The following is a 22,327-nucleotide window of genomic DNA, read 5'->3' on the forward strand; positions in this document are numbered from 1 at the left end:
CTACCTCAGGACAACTAGGAAAATGTTGTGTTTTTTTTAAGCAGAAGGAGGGAGGGTGTAAGGAGTAAACAATAGGTAGAGATAGAGCCCAAAGAGAGACAAGAACAATTCAACAGACAAAGTCCTGGCTGACAGATGTAAACAGGAGTGTCAGAGGTTCTGCTCACTCCAGGAGCTAACTAGATCAGTGTCAAGTACTATGCATGCGTAAATAAAGGGTGACTTGGTGATAGGATGCCAGCCTTCATGGAGTTATGTCAGATATAGTCCTTAGGGCAAAAGCAATCAGAGTGTATGGGGGAAAAGTGAGAACAGGGGTCAAAGTTGAATGATCTTTCACGATCATATCGGAGGTTTGAACTTCTGGCCTCCTCCTCCTATTTTCTATGTTTTTGTGATCGCACTTCAATCCCTGTGCATGATAATATATGCCCCATGCAATGATTTTGTCTGGAAACATTCTTTTTAACTACCACACCCATCCCTGTGCAGGCACACCTCAGCTCCCCTTTATGAACCTGATGTCACCTTGTTACCTATATACAAACCAGTGGGGATATCACCCTGAATGTTCCTCTGTTACAATGTAATCTGGATGTGAAAAGCTGCTCGATAATTTTGGCAGACTTTCAGGTCAACGTTTTGAAAAACAAATTTCAGTCGGAGTCGAAAAAACATGCTTTTTGATGGAAATGAAATCAGACTATGGATGGGAAATTTAGCAGCGTGGGGATAGTTAATAGTTTCAGGGGCAGGAAAATCTGAAGTACCATGTGAGATAAACACAGTGCACCATAAGACATAGAAGCAGAAATTAGGCCATTCAGCCCATCGAGTCTGCTCCATCATTCAATCGTGGCTGATAAATTTCTCAACTCCATCCTCCTGCTTTCTCTCCACAACTCTTGATCCCCTTTACAATCAAGAACCTATTTATCTCTGTCTTAATTATATTCAATGACCTGGCCTCCACAACCATGACCAAAACAGTTGGGGCTTTAAAAAGACACAGAAAGAATTAAAGGAGGAAAGAAATCCATGATGTAGACATGAGTCTGAAGTCCCAGTGACAGAGCAGTACAACACTCAAGGTTCTGATTAGTGACTGCTGAAATGAAGGCAGTGTAGCATAACGTTGTTGCAAACGCGATCATCCTCTGTGGCAAAACAATTAGCACCAAAATTCTTATGTGCATAAGTTTCAGCAAGAAAATAAAAACAAATGGCTGAGATCTACTTACCTGAATTAGTTGTACCCTTTCCATGTTGCATAATCATTCCTCCAATAAAAATAGATGCTTATTTACATGATGTGGTATAGACCTGCAAACAGCCACTGTCATGTTACCGTACACCTTAATATGTAAATGAAGTAATTCCTCATATACAAAGTATACTTTGCCATTTGTCCTCCCTCACTGAACTAGATCAAGACTAAAAGTGGCTAGATTTCTGGCAGACTGGAGCTATTATTAATGTTCTGCTCCCAAAATCCTGTCATGCCAATGCATAAGACATTGCAGTTGTACGAGACAGACTGATGGAGTGGTCAGTCTGTTCCTGCTTTCATGTTTGTATGTTCATATATACCTAAAGGTGTTCTGAAATTGAATTGAATTGAATTAGAATCAGCTTTTTTGATACATGTACTCAAATGAGTACAATGAAAAGTTTACAAGTCGCCACCTCTGGCCCTATCTTAGGTACAAGGTACCTAGGTACAGATTCTTCAGTACAAGTTCTTAGGAAAAAAGTTAGAAAAATAAAGAAATGTAAAGTCCAGCATTACAGCAGGTTTATCATCATCTACTATCCACTGCTTGTGCCTGGTGATATTCTCTGATCCAGTTACTGTTATCAGCGAAACAGTAAGAAGTGCTACTGAAGTAAATGGAGGTAGCAGAGTAGCACATAGAGGGAGAGCTATAGAAGCAGCATTGACCACAGTGTCTTTATCTGCCAGAGAACTGCTTAAAGTGCAGTTTAGCCAAGAGCACTTCACATTAATCTGACCGTCCCATCCTCAGTGTAGGGCAACATCGATTATCCGTATGATATGGGCAGGCAGTACTTTGTTCAGATAACCGAATGTTCAAATAACACAGTTTACCCAAGCATCGGTACCTTAAGATTTTGTTTGGAGAATCCAAAATTTGGATAATTGGTGTTTGGATAACCGAGGTTGCACTGGACATCAACAGTTTCACAATCCTTACCACCATCGTCATTTCATCCAAATGTATTCCTTCAGTGCAGTTTTGCGGGTTTGCCTTCACTTCAGTGTAAATATTAACTCACACACCAAAAACAATAAAACTAGGAGAAAGTGAGGACTGTAGATGCTGGAAATCAGAGTCGAGAGTGTAGTGCTGAAAAAGCACACCAGGTCCAGCAGCATCCGAGGAGCAGGAGAGTCAATGTTTTGGTCATAAGACCTTCATCAGGAATGAGACATTCCTCATGAAGGCTTATGCCTGCAACGTCGATTCTCCTGCTCCTCGGATGCTGCCTGACCTGCTGCGCTTTTCCAGCACCACACTCAAAGACAATAAAAAGTCCAATGTCAAAACTCCATTGGATTGTCTTTTCTATAAAGCTTGAGTATTTGCCTTCAGTGCCAGTGAGCTGCTTCCCCAGTGATTACAGGTTGGGAGGTGGAAAGCTGATTTTTCCATTGACAACACTCAAATGGCTACAGTGGGAGGCTCCAAGCAGCTTTGAACTCTGTGGGCTTGCCGACACACTGAGGCAATCTGAGCCAGTTGGTGATTTCACACTAAGGAGGTCACTGGTAAGATTCGTGACACAAGAGCAGGCCACAGTGGCCTACGTAATGCCTCTCCCAGGTTCGTCTCCCAAGGAGCTGAGACCAATGTCCACCTTTCCAGCTCTATACCAGAGAAATTAGATGCTCCATTGTGTTGGGTCCCAATTTCATGTTGATGGAAGTGACCACTCACTCTATGTTGGTCTCCATGCTCCAACACCACATGGATTTAAACTTATGTATGTCTGGACTATTACACATCAAGTTGCCAATTAGTGAGCACAGCTAATGCATTCTGCTGTGTGCTCTGTACATTTTTCTCGATTGGTAGCTCTGGCAAGCTTGCACCTGAGGTTATTTATGTGTCCTGACTCCCATTCTCTCACCTCCACACTGCCCCAATGCCACCTTCCTGACCCTCAAACCTCCTCAACGTCCCCCACCTCCACCCACAACCTGAATAAAGAGGTTCCCATCTGGTAGCTTTTAGTTGCTTGGGTCATCTTATGAAGGTCTATATGTAGAAAAGCTGGTCTCCACCTCTTGACATCAATGTTAGAAATGTTGGTCTCTTAAAGGGTAAACCAGAACAGGTCCAGAGTTGATTGAGAGACTGGTATGTGGTGGTAGTGTCCCTGCCTTTCATGCAGAAATCCTGGAGCAGATCCTACCTGCTCTAGAGGTCTGTTTACTGAACAGGTTGATTAAAATATCAAGAACTGGGTTTTGTGGAGTCCTGAGTGGAGGATCTCTACGCAGGATTCCTGTCACTTTCCATCAGGGATCTGGGGCTGGAAGATGTTGCACGTAATTAGCCTGCACAGTTTGAGGTCTAGGTGGTTCATGGACAGTCCAACGGACTTTTCAGTGGTATTATGAAGTCTATGGACATTGCAGACATAGGTTGTAGAACAATAAAACATTTTTTTATTGTTCCTCTGTTTACTTTACAGTCCCACAACCCTGGTCTTTGGTCACTCTGTGTGGAGGGATCTGGCAGGTCAGAAGACCTCTCCTTGACCAGGCTAAAGTAGCCATCAGCAGATCCAGGTCCTGAGCTGTGGAGAGGGACATAGTTCCCAACTGACCTCCCTGTCCTGCGGCTTTGCCTACCCCTGGATGTCCATTTGTAGCCTCAAAGCCTTTAGGGATTGTGGCCACTGCAGAGGTCAGGGTTCATAATCTCCTTCTCTGACACTACTTTGATCATGTCCCTCCCATTATTTCCCCCATTTTTGGGTGTTGGTTTTTGTTACATTGCCCCTGTAGTGTGTTCACAGGCTGACTGGTTAGCTTGGTGGCGTGCATGTAAAGTGCTGGTTTCTGCCCCAGTGGATGATTGCCTGACAGGGAAAAATCCAGAAGAGAAAGGTGGAAACTGGTTTTTGTGCTAAGCTATAGATTTAGCCAGTCGCCAGTACTTCTGCATACAGTGACTCGGAGAGTGCAAAGAATGGGGAAAGATTTGTAGTCTCATTATGAATATTTATGTAGATGCAGCTTCTCAATGGAATCATGACAACCCGTGGATCAAACTCTCAGTCACAATGATTTAATGAATTGTTGGGTTACAAACGCTAGCTCTGGAATAGAATACATCATTTATCACAGAATAAATGAAACATTGTGGAAAGAAATGCAGAAAGTATTCAAGATTTGCACACTTCTCTTGTTTTTTGTTCTGGCACAATGGAAGGAAATTACTTTAAACTGAAGTATCTGCATCTTATAATTTAATTGTCTGTCAGTACATTAGATTACCTCTAACATCACCCTTTGCAGGAGAACAAAAGGCTTTGAGTAATGTGAGGTCTGCCACACAACACTGTCTTGTCCCTCAGTGAAAATAAAAGGCATGCAATGATTTGGAGTTGCTATCAATAGTATCCAAAGCAAAAACAGAAATTGCTGGTGAAACTCAGCAGGTCTGGCAGATTTCGAATCTGGTGACTATTGATCAAAACTGTCCCGAAATGTTAACTCTGCTTTGTCCCCACACACCTGCTGAATTTTGCCAGTAATTTTCACTACCTCCAGTTAACTTGATCCCTCTCGGATGGCTTCCAGCATCATGGTACCATGGTTAGTTTGCCCGTCCATCTTGTAGCCCCAGCATCCAATCAAGTCAAAACAACCTTAAATTTATTGGACAATTATCGTACCAGCATCTCCTTGGAATTTAAATACCACCAATTGCCATGGTGCGGTTTTAACCCATGTGACCGGAATCCTGACCAATTAGATTTGACCTCAGCCTCTGGATTGCTCGTGACACTTGAAGTACACCACCATTTCCTATAATAATTAAATCTATGTCTTGCACATTAACAATTGCACATTTGCTTCAATTTCCTTCATCATTGCATGTCATTTGAAATGCTTCCTCCTGACATCAGAAAACACAACTTTGTTTTGATTTAAATCCTTTTATCAATGAAACAGATTGAGATACTGCTGAGAGGCAGACTCAGGGTCTCCTGTTTCCTAGGCAAGCATTTTAATCTACTAAACCACAGGGCCAATATGCAATTCAGTTAAATGACTTCAGTTAATCATATACATTTGGAATGAAAAACTCATATCAATAATCCTAACCATGAAAGTACAGGATTGTTATTTCAGAAGAAGGAAACATTTAGTTCACTGAAGTTTTATAGGCAAGGAAATCTGCTATCTTTCCCCAGTCTGGCCCAGAGGTGAGTCCAGGCTTCACTCTTAATTGCCCTCTGAAATAGCACATCCGCCCAGTTATGTAAAACAGCTGAGAGAAAGAATAGCACGTTGATTGAAGGGACTCCATTCAATTCCAAGAACAATTAGAGATGGGCAATAAATTCTGGTCTTGTCCGCGATAGCCATAAATGAATTATTGAAAAAAAATCACACAATATTTATTAGTTTCTAATGAGTCACTTGTGATTTTTATATTAAGAATATGCTTAACCATGTCAGTGTTTTCAATCAGTGTTAATCTAATAGCTCCTAATTTTCATATCAAATTTCCAATTTGACTTGAATGTTTGAAACAATTCATGTAACTTTGGCTGCAAGTGTAGATGAAATTAAGCACGATGCAAAAACACGTTTCATGTAATATTCCTGACAAATTAGCAGCTCTAATGTTATTTGATAAATATATTAGCAAGGAACTACTGGGAGAAGTGTAGCAGAGTACTGACCCAGAAACTTGACTAACTCTCTGCACACCATTTTCCCAAGTGCATAACAAATAGGTAGACAAAAAGTCTTTAGAAAATCAATAAGAAAGGTTGAATTCCATCTATTCCAATAGCTTTAATGGCCTTGAGTGAGACAGTCAATTTATGCAATTCTTGATATAAATGAAGTACTTTTCAATCACAAGATCATGTTTGTTTGTTTTTTTCTGAACTGCTATACACTGGAAGGAAGTTGTTTTAAACAGAGTCCAAGTCCACACTTTTAATGAAAAGTTTACTTCAGTTAACTGTCCTCCATGAAACTCATACCCTATTGATTGCTGGCTCCTCATATTTACACATCCAATTCATGTCCACTTAATCCTTAATTAATATCCATAGCCTGTTGCCTCACTTCATTAGGTCACAGACATTCTTTCAGAACATATTAATTATCAACTGCAAGAAACAGTTATATTCATACAGCACCTTGAACATTCCCCAGCTTAATTTGTTCAGAGGAGAGTTATTAAAGTCTGACACCAAGCCTGATAAGGTGATTATAAAGATGAGGGATCAACTGCTTGGTGAAAAGATCAATTTCAATAATGTTTTATTGGAGGTGTGAGTGGCAGAGTGGAAGAGAGTTTAAGGAAAGGTTTAGGTTCAAGACAGCTGAATACATAATGCTGAAAGTGGAACGATTAAAATTAGGGTGACACAAGAGTCCAAACGTGGAAGATTGCAGAGATTTTGCAGCATTGTACCAGTTGAGGTAGTTCAGAAATAGAACTGACGTGGAGGTGCTGGTGTTGGAATGGGGTGGGCAAGGTCTTCGCCTTGAAATTTCACCTGATGAAGGGGCAGTGCTCAAGAAGCTTGTGATTTCAAATAAACCTGTTGGACCATAACCTGGTGTTGTCTGACTTCTGACCCCAGAAACCGAGATGGGATGAGAGGAAATTGGAAATGGACAACATGTTGGACAGCGTCCTTGCCATCTCCATCCCACAAAATGAATAAAATATGCTTCTTGATGTAGATTTTTTTTTGTCAGCATGAAAGGAAGGCAGAGAACTCAATTACTGGATTTGTGAAGCTAAGGCTGAGGGAAGAATGATAAAAAAAAGTAATAAATAAAACTGGAAAATTCTGGGAATACACAGTGGGACTGGCATCGTCAGTGGTGAGGGAAACAAAATCAGGTCTGTGACCTTTCATATTGAATCTGTTTCTCTTTCCATTGCAGACCCGCTGATTACTTCAATCCTCTGCGGTATTTTGATCTTGAAATAACAGTTACAAATGCATTAACTTTGGTGGAAGAAGCTGAGTCCTTCAGATTTGAAAGGACGTGACTATCAGGGGACTTTATAGAAGTATACAAAGAAATGTTTTTTTTCATGTTTTACTGCCCTATTTACACAGAAAATGGGACAGTACCTTGACCAAAATAGTGCATGAGAAGACTTACTACTGAGTTCCCATCTGTGCTGGTTTTCAGGCAGGTTTTGATCCAGGTGGTCAACCTTCCTTCAGATACAGGCAGGAGCAGCAAGAATGTAGGCTTATCAAATAACTTAGCTATGAAGCCACCACACCCCTCCTTCCCCAGTAGCGATAAATTTTGCGACCTCCTGCAGGATTACTCTCAGTTCCAGCTTATGACAAGCAAGTCAGGATGAAGCACTTGCAGGGATCTTGTGCTGCAGTGGGAAAAGCTGGATATCAATTATAACAGGAAATGTTAGCAGGCTTTTAAGATTAAAATCTTCCACATTTAATGTCAGACACAGCACAAGTGTTGCCAGCTGCTCTATGTAGATGTCTCCCAAAAATGCTGCTGATGGCCCTTCCAGATCAGCTGGATCACTGGATCTCCCAGTCCTCCTGAAGAGAAAGGTCTCTATCATAACATCTATTAGACTATAGCCTCGGCTGGGCAAATGTGGAAAGACAAATTCCCTAAATTACCCAACTTTAACTTGGGATGTGAGAAATTATATCTGGAGATCCTAAGATCCTGAGCGTGGCACTGTGGCTCAGTAGTTAGCACTACTGCCTCACAGCACCAGGGACTTGGGTTCGATCCCAGCCTCGGGTTACTGTCTATATGGAGTTTGCACATGCTCCCCATGTCTGCATAGGTTTCCTCTCACAATCCAAAGATGTGCCAGATAGGTGAATTGGCCAGGTTAAATTGCCCAGAGTGTCTAGGGATGTATAGGCTAGGTTGGTAAATATAGGGTAGGGGAATGGGTCTGGGTGGGTTACTCTTTGGAGGGGTTGTTGTGGACTTGTTGAGCTATTTCCACACAGTAGGAATTCTAATTCTAAGGTCATCACGTGTTTAGGATAGTAAACCTTGTGCTAGAAAGTGCCCTCACATGATGCTGTTTAATATTCCCTTTGTTCTTACCTGTCAGATAGTCGTAGCTTCACAAAAGCAAAATTTATTGTCAGTTCCTGCAAACGTATGACCAGTCATTTCACAGCTCATAGACCTCATCAACAGTTCCTAGGTTAGCAGCGTTATAGATAAAAGAGTCTTTGCAGGCACAATAAGCTGAATGGCTCCTTCCACACCGTAATACTTCTGTGATTACATTGAAAAATATCTAAAAAGAACATTTCCTGTTTTGGGATATTTTCAACAGAGCAATTCAGGTCAACAGCTCATATAAAATGCAATACATCTAAAAGTAAATTTTTATGCTTTTAATGTTAATATCATTAAAAAACATTCTTATTGGCTGTAGGCATTGAAGGTTAAACACTCTCAAGCTACTTAGTTTTTATAGGTTGAATGTATGGGAATGCAGCAGTTTATGAAAAAGTGCTGCCATATGAATTTGTAGAGTGTGCTGCTGCTACAGAACTGTTAGGTAATAATAGAAAATTGAGAACATAAATTGAGTAAAAAGCAGAAAACCCAAATGATTGTGCAATTTGGCTTGACAGTGACCGTTTATTTTTAGTTGGATTTCTTTCCAGCATGCATCTTTTGCATGAATGATAGAGGTTGACCATCCAAAATTTCGCATCAGTGGTGCAAACAAAGACTCATGTCTTTCTTCTGCAACACCAGTGATCGAGTTAGTGAGTCATTGAAGAAGCAAGACAATTAACTATATTGCACTTGGCAAAATATAATGTAGAAAGTCTTGCATTAGTGATACAGAACCATCAGCCTCCATTGATCTTCTCATTGCACTTAGGTTTAATCAACTAATTATTCGTCTAGTATGCATTTATCCTGACAGAGTAGACAGCAAGGTTATTAAGAAAAATGAGCTTGGTCATTATATTGGATATTTATGTGTGTCTTTAAATGCCGAATTCTCTGTAAGAAAGTTGCATTTCATTAGCAACCATCAAAGGAAAGATGGATGAGAATGAATGGAAATACTGATGCACATTATAGATTAATAGTTGATCTCAGATTTTTTTCCTGAAGTTCAGTTGAGCTATTCTATATTGTAGAGAAAGGATGAAAGACATGAATTTACAAAGTGCCTTTCAAAATGTCTCACAGCCAGATGGGTGCAAGCCAATTAAACATTAAGAAATATTTAATGAAACATTAATTTATTGTCTTTAACCTAGCAGACCTGATCCACATAACCAGACCACTGTGATTTTAAAACTACTTACATTTATATCGTACTTTTAATATATTTGAACATCCCAAAGTGCTTCACAGAAATGTAATACTTTATAAAAGACAAAAAACCTAAAATTCTTAAGAACAGGGAAGAGGCACTGGACTCTATACATCTGCCCCATTTCCATTGAACAACCAATATACCCATCACTCAAACATTTTATTCACCAGAAGGGCATGTTGAATTTATATTTTGCTGTCCACTTAGTTGTCTTTCCAAAATTCAAGGAGACCACAGTGCATCTGGAACCTTGGGCGAAAACGGTTTGTCTAACGTTCCTTCTTGTTCATGGTTCCCTCATTTGTGTATCCTCAGGTATCGCACTGCCATAGTTAACAAGTTGTTTGGATCAGTTTTGTTCTTTCATAACCCTTAAAACTTTAGTTAGGTCCACCTAAAATCTTCTACTTTTCAATCGAAAGCAAATCAACTTTTTAAATTGTTCATAACTTAATTTCCTGGTACTCAAATAAACTTCATTATTTGCCTCTGAATCCTCTCAATAACAATAATATCTCCCTGAGTTGCTAATTCTGATATGACCAACGCAAAAGCTAATGCATAATTTGATCTTTATTTTGCATTATGCTATTTCCTAATTCCACAGGGACATCATTTATGCTGCAATTATAAAGTTAGTTGAAACATTTAATGTTCTTAATGACTTTTTTTATTATTCAGTACTGGAACTTTCCTGTTGGATTCAAGCAATAATGTATGTATATTTCACAACAGACAGGAAAAGCAAAAATATGTATGATAATGGAGAATCGGAGTAGATTTCAAGCTCACCAATCACACTAACCACTCTAGGATTGCACTACATCTGTATTTTCTATAATTCATGTTGAGTTAATTATTTCTCACTCAACTGTTGATTATCACTTGTAAATTTGCAGTGATTACACATCTGTTAATCTTGTGATATGAATGCCTTTTGTGCATCAGCAGCCTGAACCATATCAGTTTTGCATCTACCAAGACAACTCCAATTGACAGCAAAAGAAGCAGCTCAAAATTAAACAATGCTGCAGGATAATGTTGAGCCTGTACTGTCAGATCTGGGATTAGGTGATATTCATAGACAGCTGAAGTTTTCACCTTGATACTTACATTGTCATCTAAATCTATTGATGAAGTGACTGCCTTTTAACAATGCCAAGATAACTATTATTATCTGTTCTTATTGTAAAGATTCCTATCCCAGTGTTTTGTAAGGCCTATATATTTTTCAAATATTTCAGAGATAATATTTTGTTCTACTGGTTATATGATATTGTAAATAGTGACAACAGAGTTAAATGATAGGTAGATGTTAATATTGAATTCTACTATATAACATTTAGCACCATGTTCTAAAGTCAAAATGTCTTCAAACGCAACATTTTCGTTTAAGGTAGCATGTTCCATTTCACCGAGGCAGCCTCAACCAAGTTAATTTTTTTTCTGATGCAGCAATGCAGGAACCCCTCAAGCCAGAGAAGTTAGAGTTATTCATAATTATAAATGGTAGGATGGAAAAATAAAATAAAGATTTTTCTCTTTTTCTGGTCATTGGATTTAAATTCCATATTTATCTTTTAACTCCAGCTTAAGCAATGAAGCCCTGGACTTTTTCATCTATTTGATGTGATTGCATGTCTCAACCCTGCCAATGTCATATAAATGTTATATTGCAAGAAGATTTGAGTTCAGAAGTAGGGATGTCTTACTACTGTTATACAGGGGCTTGGTGAGACTGTACTCAATGTACCTTGTGCAGCTTTGGTCTCCGAACTTAACAGAGGATATAAATGCTATAAAGGGAATGTAGTGAAGGCTAACTAGGCTAATATCAGGTTGTCAGGACTGTTGTATGAGGAAAGATTGGTTTGATTGGACCTATATTCTTTGTGGTTTTGAGAGAGTATCTGATTGAAATACATCAAATTCTAACCTGACTATGTGCAGGGAGGACATTTCCTTTGGTTGAGGAGATAAGAACAAGGGGCAAACTCTCATGATACAGGGTAGATCGTTTAAGATTGAGATGAGGAAACGTTTCTTTATTTAGAGGGTGGTCACCCTGTGGAATTCATTATCATAGAAGGCTGTGGAGGTCAGGTCAGGTCATTGACTATAATGTATAAGTATGGACAGAAAGTGGGGATATTGCATTGTGTTTGAAGATCAGCACTGATCATATTGAATGGTGGATCGCACTCGAAGGGCAAAGTGGTCCACTCCTGTTCCTATTTTCTACGTTTCAAAATTAGAACCTGCAATGTCACTTATCTTCCCCGAGTGTGACTGTGCCTCTGGGATTTATTTGTTTCAGCTCCAGCAGCAATCCAACACAGAACGAGAAAACAGTCTCTTGGTTGTGTTAGACAAGTATCAAAAGCCAGTCATAGTCAAGTCCCCAGAGACTTGAATTGAAATTGTTTAGTTGAGGCTTGGACGAAGCATTAACAATGGGGATGGGGCTAAAAGACCAGATTAAAGTAATTGCTTAACTCCCTCTAGTGGAGAAACATTCAGCCTGACAGTAACTAATCCATTCTCCCTCCAAGTCACATCTCAAAGGAAAAAAAGAGCATTTTGATTGTTACTTTAAAACACATTACTTTACCACTCAATAATATCGTTCAATATTTGTTTGCCCACAGGGAAGCATTGTATTTTAATCCTATTTGAAAAATGCAAATGTATGTATTTACACAGTTTATAACTGAAAGATATAGTCAGGCAGTTGACATACGTGCATCAATTATTGCTCATTAGATGAATGGTTTTAACTTCATTGGTTGCAAAAGCTTTGTAAAAATGTAGTTTGATGTACTGCACAACAATTCCACAATGAGGTGTCAAAGCAGCTTGTGCTCATTTGTTCGCCCTTTCTGTTGTTCTTTTGTAGGGAATCTGGAGCTGTATACACGGTGTTCCCTATGAGGAAAAGAAGAAATCACCCAACCTGGATTTGAACAGTCCTCAAACAAATATTCTGAGGCTTTTTAACACGTCAAAAACAATGGCCAATATGTCAAATCTGAACGCTTCAAGAGCAAACTCCCCTAAAAGAACTTCCAATTTCATTCAAAGAGGGTCTTTACTGCTTGATGTGGTTGATCAAAAGGGAAATTTCCTCTATTCTGACAACAGGCCCTATCAACCCAAGGAGATGGGCTTCACTGATAACACCGGCGAAATGATGACATTTAACGTCAACAGGCAGAAAGATAACCGTAACAATTATATACTCCAAGGGCAGCATCCACTGACTCTAAATGAAGCAAATCCCAACACCGTGGAGGTTGCAGTTAGCTCTGATACTCCTAAACTTAACTCCAGGCCGAGGCAGCTGTGGAAAAAATCTGTGGAAACATTGCGGCAAAATCAGGGGTCAGTAGTAGAAAGTGTCAATGTAGAGCCCAAGCAACCTGTTAAAAACCAGAGGTACCTTCCAGAGGAAGTTGCCCATTCAGACATGTCTGATTGTTCAAGCCGCACTACATCCTACAAGGATCCTGACAACAATCAGAAGCATCACAAACATAAAGAAACCTTCAAGAAGAAATCCATGATGGCCAAGTATCCTCGCGACTGCAGTGAAATAGAACTCTCTTATCTTAGAGCAAAGGAGAGCCAGCTACACCATCGTGACAAAGTCTACACCATTGATTCTGACCGGGAGTCCAGTTATCATTCAGATCAGCATCATTACCGAGAAAATGTAGCAATTCCAGAGGATCTGGACTATCCTCCGGTGTATCATGATCAGAATGAGAATTACAGGAAACAGGAAGCAGTTCTGCACCTAAACAGGACTCCTCAGCATAATGAGGACAACCTTACCAATGCTGAAAATAAATACAGCCTGTATAATAAGCACTACAGCTTGAAGGAGAAAAATCTTTCCCCTGTAGATTACAATGATAGGTACAAACAGCCCGTTGCCCACTGCAGAAGCTGCCTGTCCAAGCTGCCTAACTATACACCTCACTACTCAGTCAGGTCTCCGTATAACAGATGTGATGCTTGTGTACACACAGCAAACTTGTATGATATTAGTGAAGATCACATGTTGCAAGAGCCAGTAAGCCCCATGTGTCCTGAAGAATCCTTTGTCCACCACTGGGCAGGTTCTGAAGCCTCCAACATGCAAAAAGTGAACAGGCTGAGGATTAGCAGACAGCATTCATTTGACAATATCCTCGAGAACCCTAAAGAAGTGGATCTTGGAAGGCCTGCCCGAAGTGTAAGCTTGAAAGAAAAGGACAGATTTCAGGATGACCCTTATGCACATGTATTCAATATTAAGCCAGAGAAACTCTTTAGCACCAAGGTTTCTGTTTTTGACCATAATCTTGAAGAGAGCAAGCGGAGTAAGTCATTGTATCCAGACCACGTCTCTGAGAATCCATTCTGGCATTCCTTTCGTGAAGATCAGCATTTGGTCCACGGGCGAAGTTCTTCTGACATATATAAACAATCGGCTGCATCAAAGGCACGCAACGCTAATCACTTTAGATCATCTATTAGGTCGACAGCATCATACTGCTCCAGAGATGGACAAGTTCCTAATGAAGTGTACATTTCAGAACATATTATGCCTTATGTATCAAGCAGGAATAGTATTTACTGTGCTCCCAGGGTTTTGAATTCTTCCAGCAATAGACGTGTGTACAGAAAAATGCCTAGTATTGAATCAGATGTTTGACTCATCATTTGTTTGTCTAATTCTACATTAATGCCATTCATTTGCTGTAGTTAGTGATGCACATAGTTGCCAACATTCTGACATAGGAACTTAGGAGACATTAAGGGGCAGCTTTGCCAGATAGTCGTTGCTAACATTGTCTTCTTTCTCCTATTTTCTGATAGATAGGGCTGACTGGCCTTTCCTACTATCTGATGGCAAAGGAGCAACAGAAAAGAGATACATGTTGATGATCATACCAACTGGTTAGCTTTGCTGCAGATGAAGACTACATAAAATGACCTAGTGGAATTTATGTCGCCCTTTTACAGCGCATTAATCTATAATAGACCACACTAGACAGGTCACAGAATCTTAGGAGAATTCCGGTTATGTAAAGTACACAAGAAATAGATGACAAACTCAATATTGCTGTATAAATGTAGGGAGTTGGCAACTATGCTATTATGTGTACTCCAATTCTGTATCTGCTGATATTTTTTAAATCAACTGTTTTCTAAAGTGAAACCCTGAGCTAAGCAGCTAATGGCAAACTTTATAAATTTCTGAAACGGAATGGGGCCCTGAGAAGCCAGATCTTTTTCCGTTAGAAAATAACCAAAATGTTCTCTGCATGAATCATATTGTAGAGCCAATTGCTCCATTATTCAAACTCATCTTTGGGGCAATGATCTGTGAGAACATCAATAGATTAGAGTACAGTGAGGATTACAGTATTGACTTAATCATAATTTTAATATCATCCCATAAATATCAGCATATTATTCCTTTAGTAGAAAGTGTCAAAATATTTTGACCCACATTCTCTATTGAGACATCTAATATTTGTTCCAGCCTTTATTGCTTAGTTAAGTTTGTTTACCTGATGACAATGTAGACCAGCAGTCCAATGGGGACACTAATGGATTACTCACTGGGGAGAAACAAAAACACTTTGCTACCAAAATGCACGGCATGGAAGTTCAGGGATTTTGAGCTTCTGAACATTATAGATCTTATAACTCCCAGTAGTTATAAAATGTAATATCTCAGCTGTTAGCTTGGGGGTTCACTTCAAATGAATTGCTTAACCCTCCCCAGATTTGATAGACATCAACACATGAATTGTGAAAGAGTCTGCTATTCCATCTCTTTGCAGTATATTCCCATTGTATTATATATTTATCATGTAAGCTTGAAATTATTATTTTGACTATGGAAACAGGGATATAGGGTATGCCTGTAATCTGACAAGAAACATTAGAATGTCACCATTGTAGAAAAAATATAATTATTAAAGCTAGTATAAGTAAGTATCTTCAGTTAACTCTAGATTTCTACCAGTGCTGAATTTTGCTGCTTGATAAATTGAAATATGCCCACAGCTTTGAATAAGAGCCTCCATTACTACTAGCATTCTGTGGGAATTTTGTACATTGAAAGGGCTGGAACTTATGACTTCATGTACCAGTGAAATGCTTAAATTATAAATTATTGTTTGTCTCTTGAATATATCCATTTAAGGCTTAAAAGTACCTGTATTTTTATGATAATTATTTTCACAATATCATGTTGATAAAATCACAAAAACAATTGTCAGATTGATTCTGTGAATTTAAAGATTGCTTAGGTACTCCATGTAAATTATGAAGAAAAGGTAATCAGTAATATATATGATGAGCTAACATCTCAGCATATTGTTGCACAGTTAGTCCTCATTTAATTGTGCAGACCACAGGTTTTACTTTGTGGGTTGCATCTAACTTTAGCCCAAAAGTCCACTCCTTTAAAATGCCCAACAGTAATATTGTGATTAGATTAGATTAGATTACAGTGTGGAAACAGGCCCTTCGGCCCAACAAGTCCACACCGACCCGCTGAAGCGCAACCCACCCATACCCCTACATTGACCCCTTACCTAACACTACGGGCAATTTAGTATGGCCAATTCACCTGGCCCTGCACATCTTTGTGACTGTGGGAGGAAACCGGAGCACCCGGAGGAAACCCACGCAGACACGGGGAGAACGTGCAAACTCCACACAGTCAGTCGCCTGAGGCGGGAATTGAACCCGGGTCTCAGGCGCTGTGAGGCAGCAGTGCTAACCACTGTGCCACCGTGCCGCCCATTGTGCTTTGTGTTCCTTAGGCATGTGATAATTGCATGGATTCTAAATGATCAGCCTTACCCATTACCATTGGTCATCGGGGAGCCATTTTTAATCTGCCAGCAAATGCAGAAAAGATCAGTCAAATTTTTTGAGGATGGAAATCCCAAATTAAAAGCAAACTTAAACCTAACAAATATGCTCATAATTGTTGATATTAAAGCAGAAAACCTCCCATAGAAATAAAGCAATAATGGTCTATGTCTTCTTAGCCACCAGAAATGCCTGTGGGAATGTGCCAAAGTCAATTAATCTTACTCACTGCCATTTAGTGGAGAAGTTATGGCATCCCACTAAATGGTTAGTTTTGAGGACTTCAAAACTCAGTGAATGCAGAGTGTCTTTCTGCTTGTGGTTAGGGCCAGGCTACGTGGTACATGTGATATAAAGTTAAAAATCACACAACAACAGGTTATAGTCCAACAAGTTTATTTGGAAATACCAGCTTTTAGAACATTGTTCTTTTATCAGGTAGTCCAACACTGGCACCTCCGCATCATGTGATATAAGTGAGCTGATCATTGCAGCTGATCTATGACATGCCCACAGCTGCAATATTTACAGCAGTTCAAAGAATCAATGCTCCTTTCCGAGAGCTTTCATTCCAAGCATCTACTGAAACCCTCACAGACTCTCAAGAGCAAGACAGAGAAAGAAAAATAATAAAAGTACCACATGAACGTCTACGCTGTAAGGTTGTTAAGCAATCCTTTGGTAGGAATTCTGAAGCCCTGCTAAATTTCCTGCTTAATTTCAATTAATTCTCAAGGCTTCTTCAATACTCCAGATCAGTAAAGCCTCAGCAAAATTAGCTGACAAAATACATTTCCAGCATTGCTTCCATATGTTTGCAATGCAATGTTATTTCCCACTTAGAAAATAATTCAATTTCAAGCAATAACGTAATTTCTATCGAAAATCAAAATAGTGAGCTCCACTGAATCTCAACAAGCTTCTCCACTCCTGACAGGGGATCTTTTGAGCAAATTGAACCCGTACTGAAACCTGTAGCGTGTCAATCTATTTAATATACAGCCTACCAGCAACTACTGCATATATAGAGTGCCATTTAATAACGTGTTGTGCATGAGTACGCCACTTCCAATTTTGCAGGCATTACATCACTTTTAACCTGTAATCTAAGGTAGAGCCTAACTTTATGATCCCTACTTAACATTCTCATAAAACTGTTCAAGTAGTAACCTATTTAAATAGCTTTTACTCCTTACTTACTGAATACTGTTTCAATATATGAACTATCTAATGTCAGCATTTTCTTTTCTCAGTTTCTAAGAAAAATCAATGATACTGAAATCATTCATTTTCCTTTTGTAACTGCTAGTTTTTATAAATACTCTGCTTTTTAATTTTTTTTTGTTATAGTTAATCTAGAGCAGAACAAATGCTTACATTACTTAAGAGTATTTTGAACAGCTTTCAGATAACTGAACAGTTCCGCCTTCTGCCACAATGGGAGTGTAAATTAATTGCTGTACTAAAATTAGAAAATAACTTTGAAAAGCTTGATTATTTTATCATTCTCTGAACACTTTTTAAAATATATAATGGAAAACACCAGTGATATCTGAGCTGTAATCAAGAGATGTTTTTATTGTAGTAGTGTATGTGAAAAGTAGTTAAAATATAAACAATCATTTACAGAACTGGTTAAAAATAAACCAAGGCATTGGTAATCAGTGCAGTTTTGTTTTGTTACAAGGCATTGTGCATTTCAACTGCACAAAGCAATTAGTAGTTTCTCACCCCTTTTCCATACCCATTAATGCTGAACCTTTACCTCTATTTTATAGAGAAGCTATAATAATAGTCTGCTACATAAATTTAGAAAAATATGAATTGCATTTATTATTTCCTTTATATAATTAGTCCCTTTTACTTAAAGTTATTTCTAAGGTTAGAGGAGTAACATGATATTGTGGAAAACTCATTGCTGCATCATGTTTAATTCAGGTACAACAGATACAAATTGTGGCTGGCGTCGTTTTTAATCCCTGGATGACACAAAAACAAAAATTGGGAAGCTGCACAACCCTAAGCCTAACATTACTAGTTCGACATGCATTTTGTTTTCTGGTTTATAAAACAAATCTGAGCTGTTTTGTGTTCTCCAGACAACAGAACTATCAGTCATAACTTAATTTTTGAAATGAAGTAAGTTTGAAGAGAATGATAGTAATGTACGTTTAGACATGGCAGGCTGCATTAGTTAGAGAACTACAGAAACAAGGAACAGAACATGAAACTGGAAAGGAAAAACATAGATAACTTAAGATATATATTTTGCAAGACAGTGTGAATTAAAAGCTAATAACCAAATTTTGGGGTTTGAAATGTTCTTTGGATGTGTGCATGTTGTCTTCAATCCATAAAGTATGTGTGATGCTTACCCAGTTTATATCTGTGTGCAACCCTAATGTAGAAACATTGGAATCCACATCCCGTCTTGCCTACCACTCCCTAAAATATTTCATTTGACTATTGGTACTAAAGTAATTTGATTCCTGCCTATTCCTTCATTAGATGAGAAAATACTAATTATTTCTTTGTGACAATATAGATTTCAAACATACCTGCATATTAAAGTCTGTATTTACATTTGTTTTGGTCTTTATATAAATTCTAATTGTAATATTTGCCAAGGTTGTCTTCAAAACTGTAATAAGTGTCTTTTTTTCTGTTGTAGATGTGTAGAAATTACAACTGGAATGGATATAGAATGTTCAAAGTGTTTCCACAACAGTATTTGATGTAAATAAGTTGTCAATCATGCCAGGAAATCTAATGTAAAAATGTAAATAAGTAAAAGTATCACTTTTCTAAGGAAGACTATTTCTGCCACTTTATATCAAAATTAAAATTACAGTCACTTAATTTTCTTTAATAGTGTGATTTCTTTTGCATGAACCTCTCTGCATTGATGGTCTCCTTGTTTGAGTCTCTACATTGGAATCCTAAATACTTTTCACAAAGACTGCGAATCTTAGCAACTTAGTAGTCTTAATATTTTATTGATTTGTTGAATTCCTGATGTTAGGAACCCAAGGTGCTTTACATTTTTGTCACTCTTACACTGATGACTTACTTAAATTTCCACATAGTCCCATGTGTCTGGCTTTAAGAAGTAACAAATATGTGCATCATGTCAGGTGACTGCCTACACGTAAAAAACTAATGACACTTGCCTACAAAGTGTTTATCAATCTCGTGTTATATTCCACACTTAAACATGGAAATGCTTTCTGCTAGTATTGAAAAATGATTGTGTTCTTTGTTAAAAAGGTTTGAGGATCATTGAATCAAGTGCCATTGACAACTCAGTTTTTTTTTTTCGCATGCTACTGTCAATAGTGCTTGATAAATGGGAAATCTTCATTTTTCAGTAATCACTTCTGATCTGAAAGAGAACAAAGATGATAATCACTGTAGAGTGAGAACTCAATTCAAGTGTTCAAACATGATACCTTTTTGATAATCTTATTGAGCATTGGGAAAAAAAACTAGATAGTGAAATAGAGACAATATTTGCACAGAGACTGGAGTGTCACAGTGGAGCATATACCAGATGTTCACATTCATGAGTTTGTATTTATTTTCATTGATATTCATTTTGATTACAAATGCAAGTGACAGCAACACACAGTCACCATTCACTAGATCTCATTCTGGCTGAATCTGTCAGCATTGTAGAGTTTATTATGGGTTATTTCAAGGAAGATGTGATCTTGCCACCCAGTGTGATGGCTTGCATTGTGGGTGAAGTCTTGGTTATCTTAAACAATTTCATTCAGATCCCGACGGGCTGAATCATTTAAGTCCAGATGAATGTTTCAGCCCGAAATGTTGACTTTCCTGCTCCTCAGGTACCGTCTAACTTGCTGTACTTTTCCAGCTTCACATCTACTGACTCATATAAAGAATCCCCTGATGTTATGGATGGTTGAAAGATCCCAATGCTCTGATAATGCTCATAAGTAGCCATTGGAAGTTGTGCTATAGTGTGATTCCACTGCCCAATTCCCTTTCTTTCCTGGTTGCGAGTATGTGGCTTCCTCTCCTACATCTCTCTGAGATCTGAATCTTTATGTCATCTCTCCCTGAATGTGCTGGACCAGACCATTCAAAGAGTCAAGGCCACATGCATCAAGATGCCTTTAACATCTCACGGGGCTGGGAGGTGCTGTCATGCTTGAGATGTGGAGGTCAACTGGCCCAAAACTAAAGAACTCCCTTGAAGCATTTGTTTCCTAACCATGGCCCACACTTCTATTAATGAGGTCCTATCTTTCCAATGAAACAATATGACAAATACACTACTGCATAAAGGAAAATCGTACTGAAGAGAAATCTATTCCATTGGATTCACACACTGAGATGGAACTATGGCCTATCTCTTTAAGACTACTATTTAAAAACTCCTGTGGGACAGCGATTTTCACTATCAAATACAAGTAATACAATCACTTTTCAAATTGGTGTTATCAAGAAAAGGGAAGCTAGATTTTAGTGATTAATTTTCTTTTTCTTGATAAGATTGTGTGTAGCAGGACACTGTACACTGAAGTCCAAAGTGAGGATACTGTGCACTACATGCAAAATGCTTCATGGATGTCTCTTGCATTGTCCATGGTTAATTGGAAGATGCACTGCAGGCACACCATGCATTATTCTGCTGCTGAGTTAACATTGTGCTTAAGTGGCCTGTCTCCTTGAAGGCCATTAAGTGAAAAGTGATAACATGCTGGATTCACTCAGCATTTGGTCAGCAGGTTTTGCGGATTGGATGTGTGCATCAGTTTCAGGCTCCAAGCCAAAGGTTATCAGCATGAAGTCCGGCGTGTTGGAGCACTGCTGTGGCAGAGTGTACGTAAATGCAGAGAACCTAGCAGAGTGTACGTAAATGCGGGGAATCTGTGACAGAGTGTATGTAAATGTGGAGAATTTGGTGAGTGAAGGAATTCAATGCGTTGCGGGAAGAGATGCCATTCCAATCTTTTACAGATCAAGGAATAGAATAAGAGAGAGCAGGAGATAGTGAGCCCAGTGAGCTGAAGCCCAGAGAAACTCATTAAATAAGTGCGTGATTGGTTGGCAAATTTTAAGGTTTATTTTCCTCTGAAGTCTGACAGTAGTTTAAACCAGAAACAAAAGGGTATTAGTTCTGTACTAAATGTTTAGCCCCACAAGTTAAATGATCATTGAATAAAGACGTCAATTAATTAAATAATAAAGGCTGCTCTAACATATGGTAGGGCAGGTTGTCTTTCTGTGTTGCAGAGTATAACGCTGCAAATGTCGTGACTTTCCTAAAGAAGCAAATCTGCAGGAGTGTCTCCATCCTGAGTCTCTCTGGCTCAGAGTCACTGAGTTCACCTGAGAGTAGGAGAAAACGGCAACTTCAAACTACAGAGCTCATTACAGAACCTATATTCAAAGTAATCTCGATATGCATACTTACATATGCCTGCACATATATATCCACAGGCTTGTTACACACTTTAAGTTATGAAACAGAATCGTTTTAAAACATAACTGTGTCTTTGAGTAAAAGCCTTTTACTGTATAGCATTTGCATAGGCTGTAAGCTGAAGCATACATCAGTGTGAGTCAAAAAAGTGCCATAAACACATACATCCATGATATTACATTGGACTTGGGCAACATGGCTTTCTTCGTTCAGAAAACTGTTTGCAACTAACCACAATTATAATTTAATTCCTCACTTCCTTAAGTAAGCCAAAACTCTGCTAAGCAACTTGGGGGAAGTGACAGCCTATTGATATTATCACTGGACTGTTAATCCAGAGACACAGGAAATTTTCTAGAGACCTGGGTTCAAATCCAATTTGAATTCAAATCTGGAATTAACAGTC

The 22,327-nt window shown here is 38.7% G+C and overlaps 1 protein-coding gene across 6 annotated transcripts in view; it reads left to right on the forward strand.

The window, feature by feature from the left end:
* grin2aa (glutamate receptor, ionotropic, N-methyl D-aspartate 2A, a) overlaps positions 1 to 18,564 on the forward strand; it is a 303,951-nt gene extending 285,387 nt beyond the window's left edge. For 3 of the 6 annotated variants that reach the window (XM_087997681.1, XM_087997676.1, XM_087997677.1), the window contains exon 13: positions 12,487 to 18,564. In XM_087997681.1, the coding sequence (XP_087853807.1) occupies positions 12,487 to 14,289 (1,803 nt within the window). In that variant the 3' untranslated portion in view covers positions 14,290 to 18,564. The remainder of the gene's footprint in view (positions 1 to 12,486) is intronic. The other 3 variants (XM_087997678.1, XM_087997679.1, XM_087997680.1) reach the window with 3 other exon arrangements.
* Positions 18,565 to 22,327: the final 3,763 nt, after the last annotated feature.

This window comes from Chiloscyllium plagiosum, unplaced genomic scaffold (genome assembly GCF_037043375.1).
Source record: "Chiloscyllium plagiosum isolate Xiang-an unplaced genomic scaffold, Cpla_swu_hap1 HiC_scaffold_20, whole genome shotgun sequence".
Classification (NCBI taxonomy): domain Eukaryota; kingdom Metazoa; phylum Chordata; class Chondrichthyes; order Orectolobiformes; family Hemiscylliidae; genus Chiloscyllium; species Chiloscyllium plagiosum.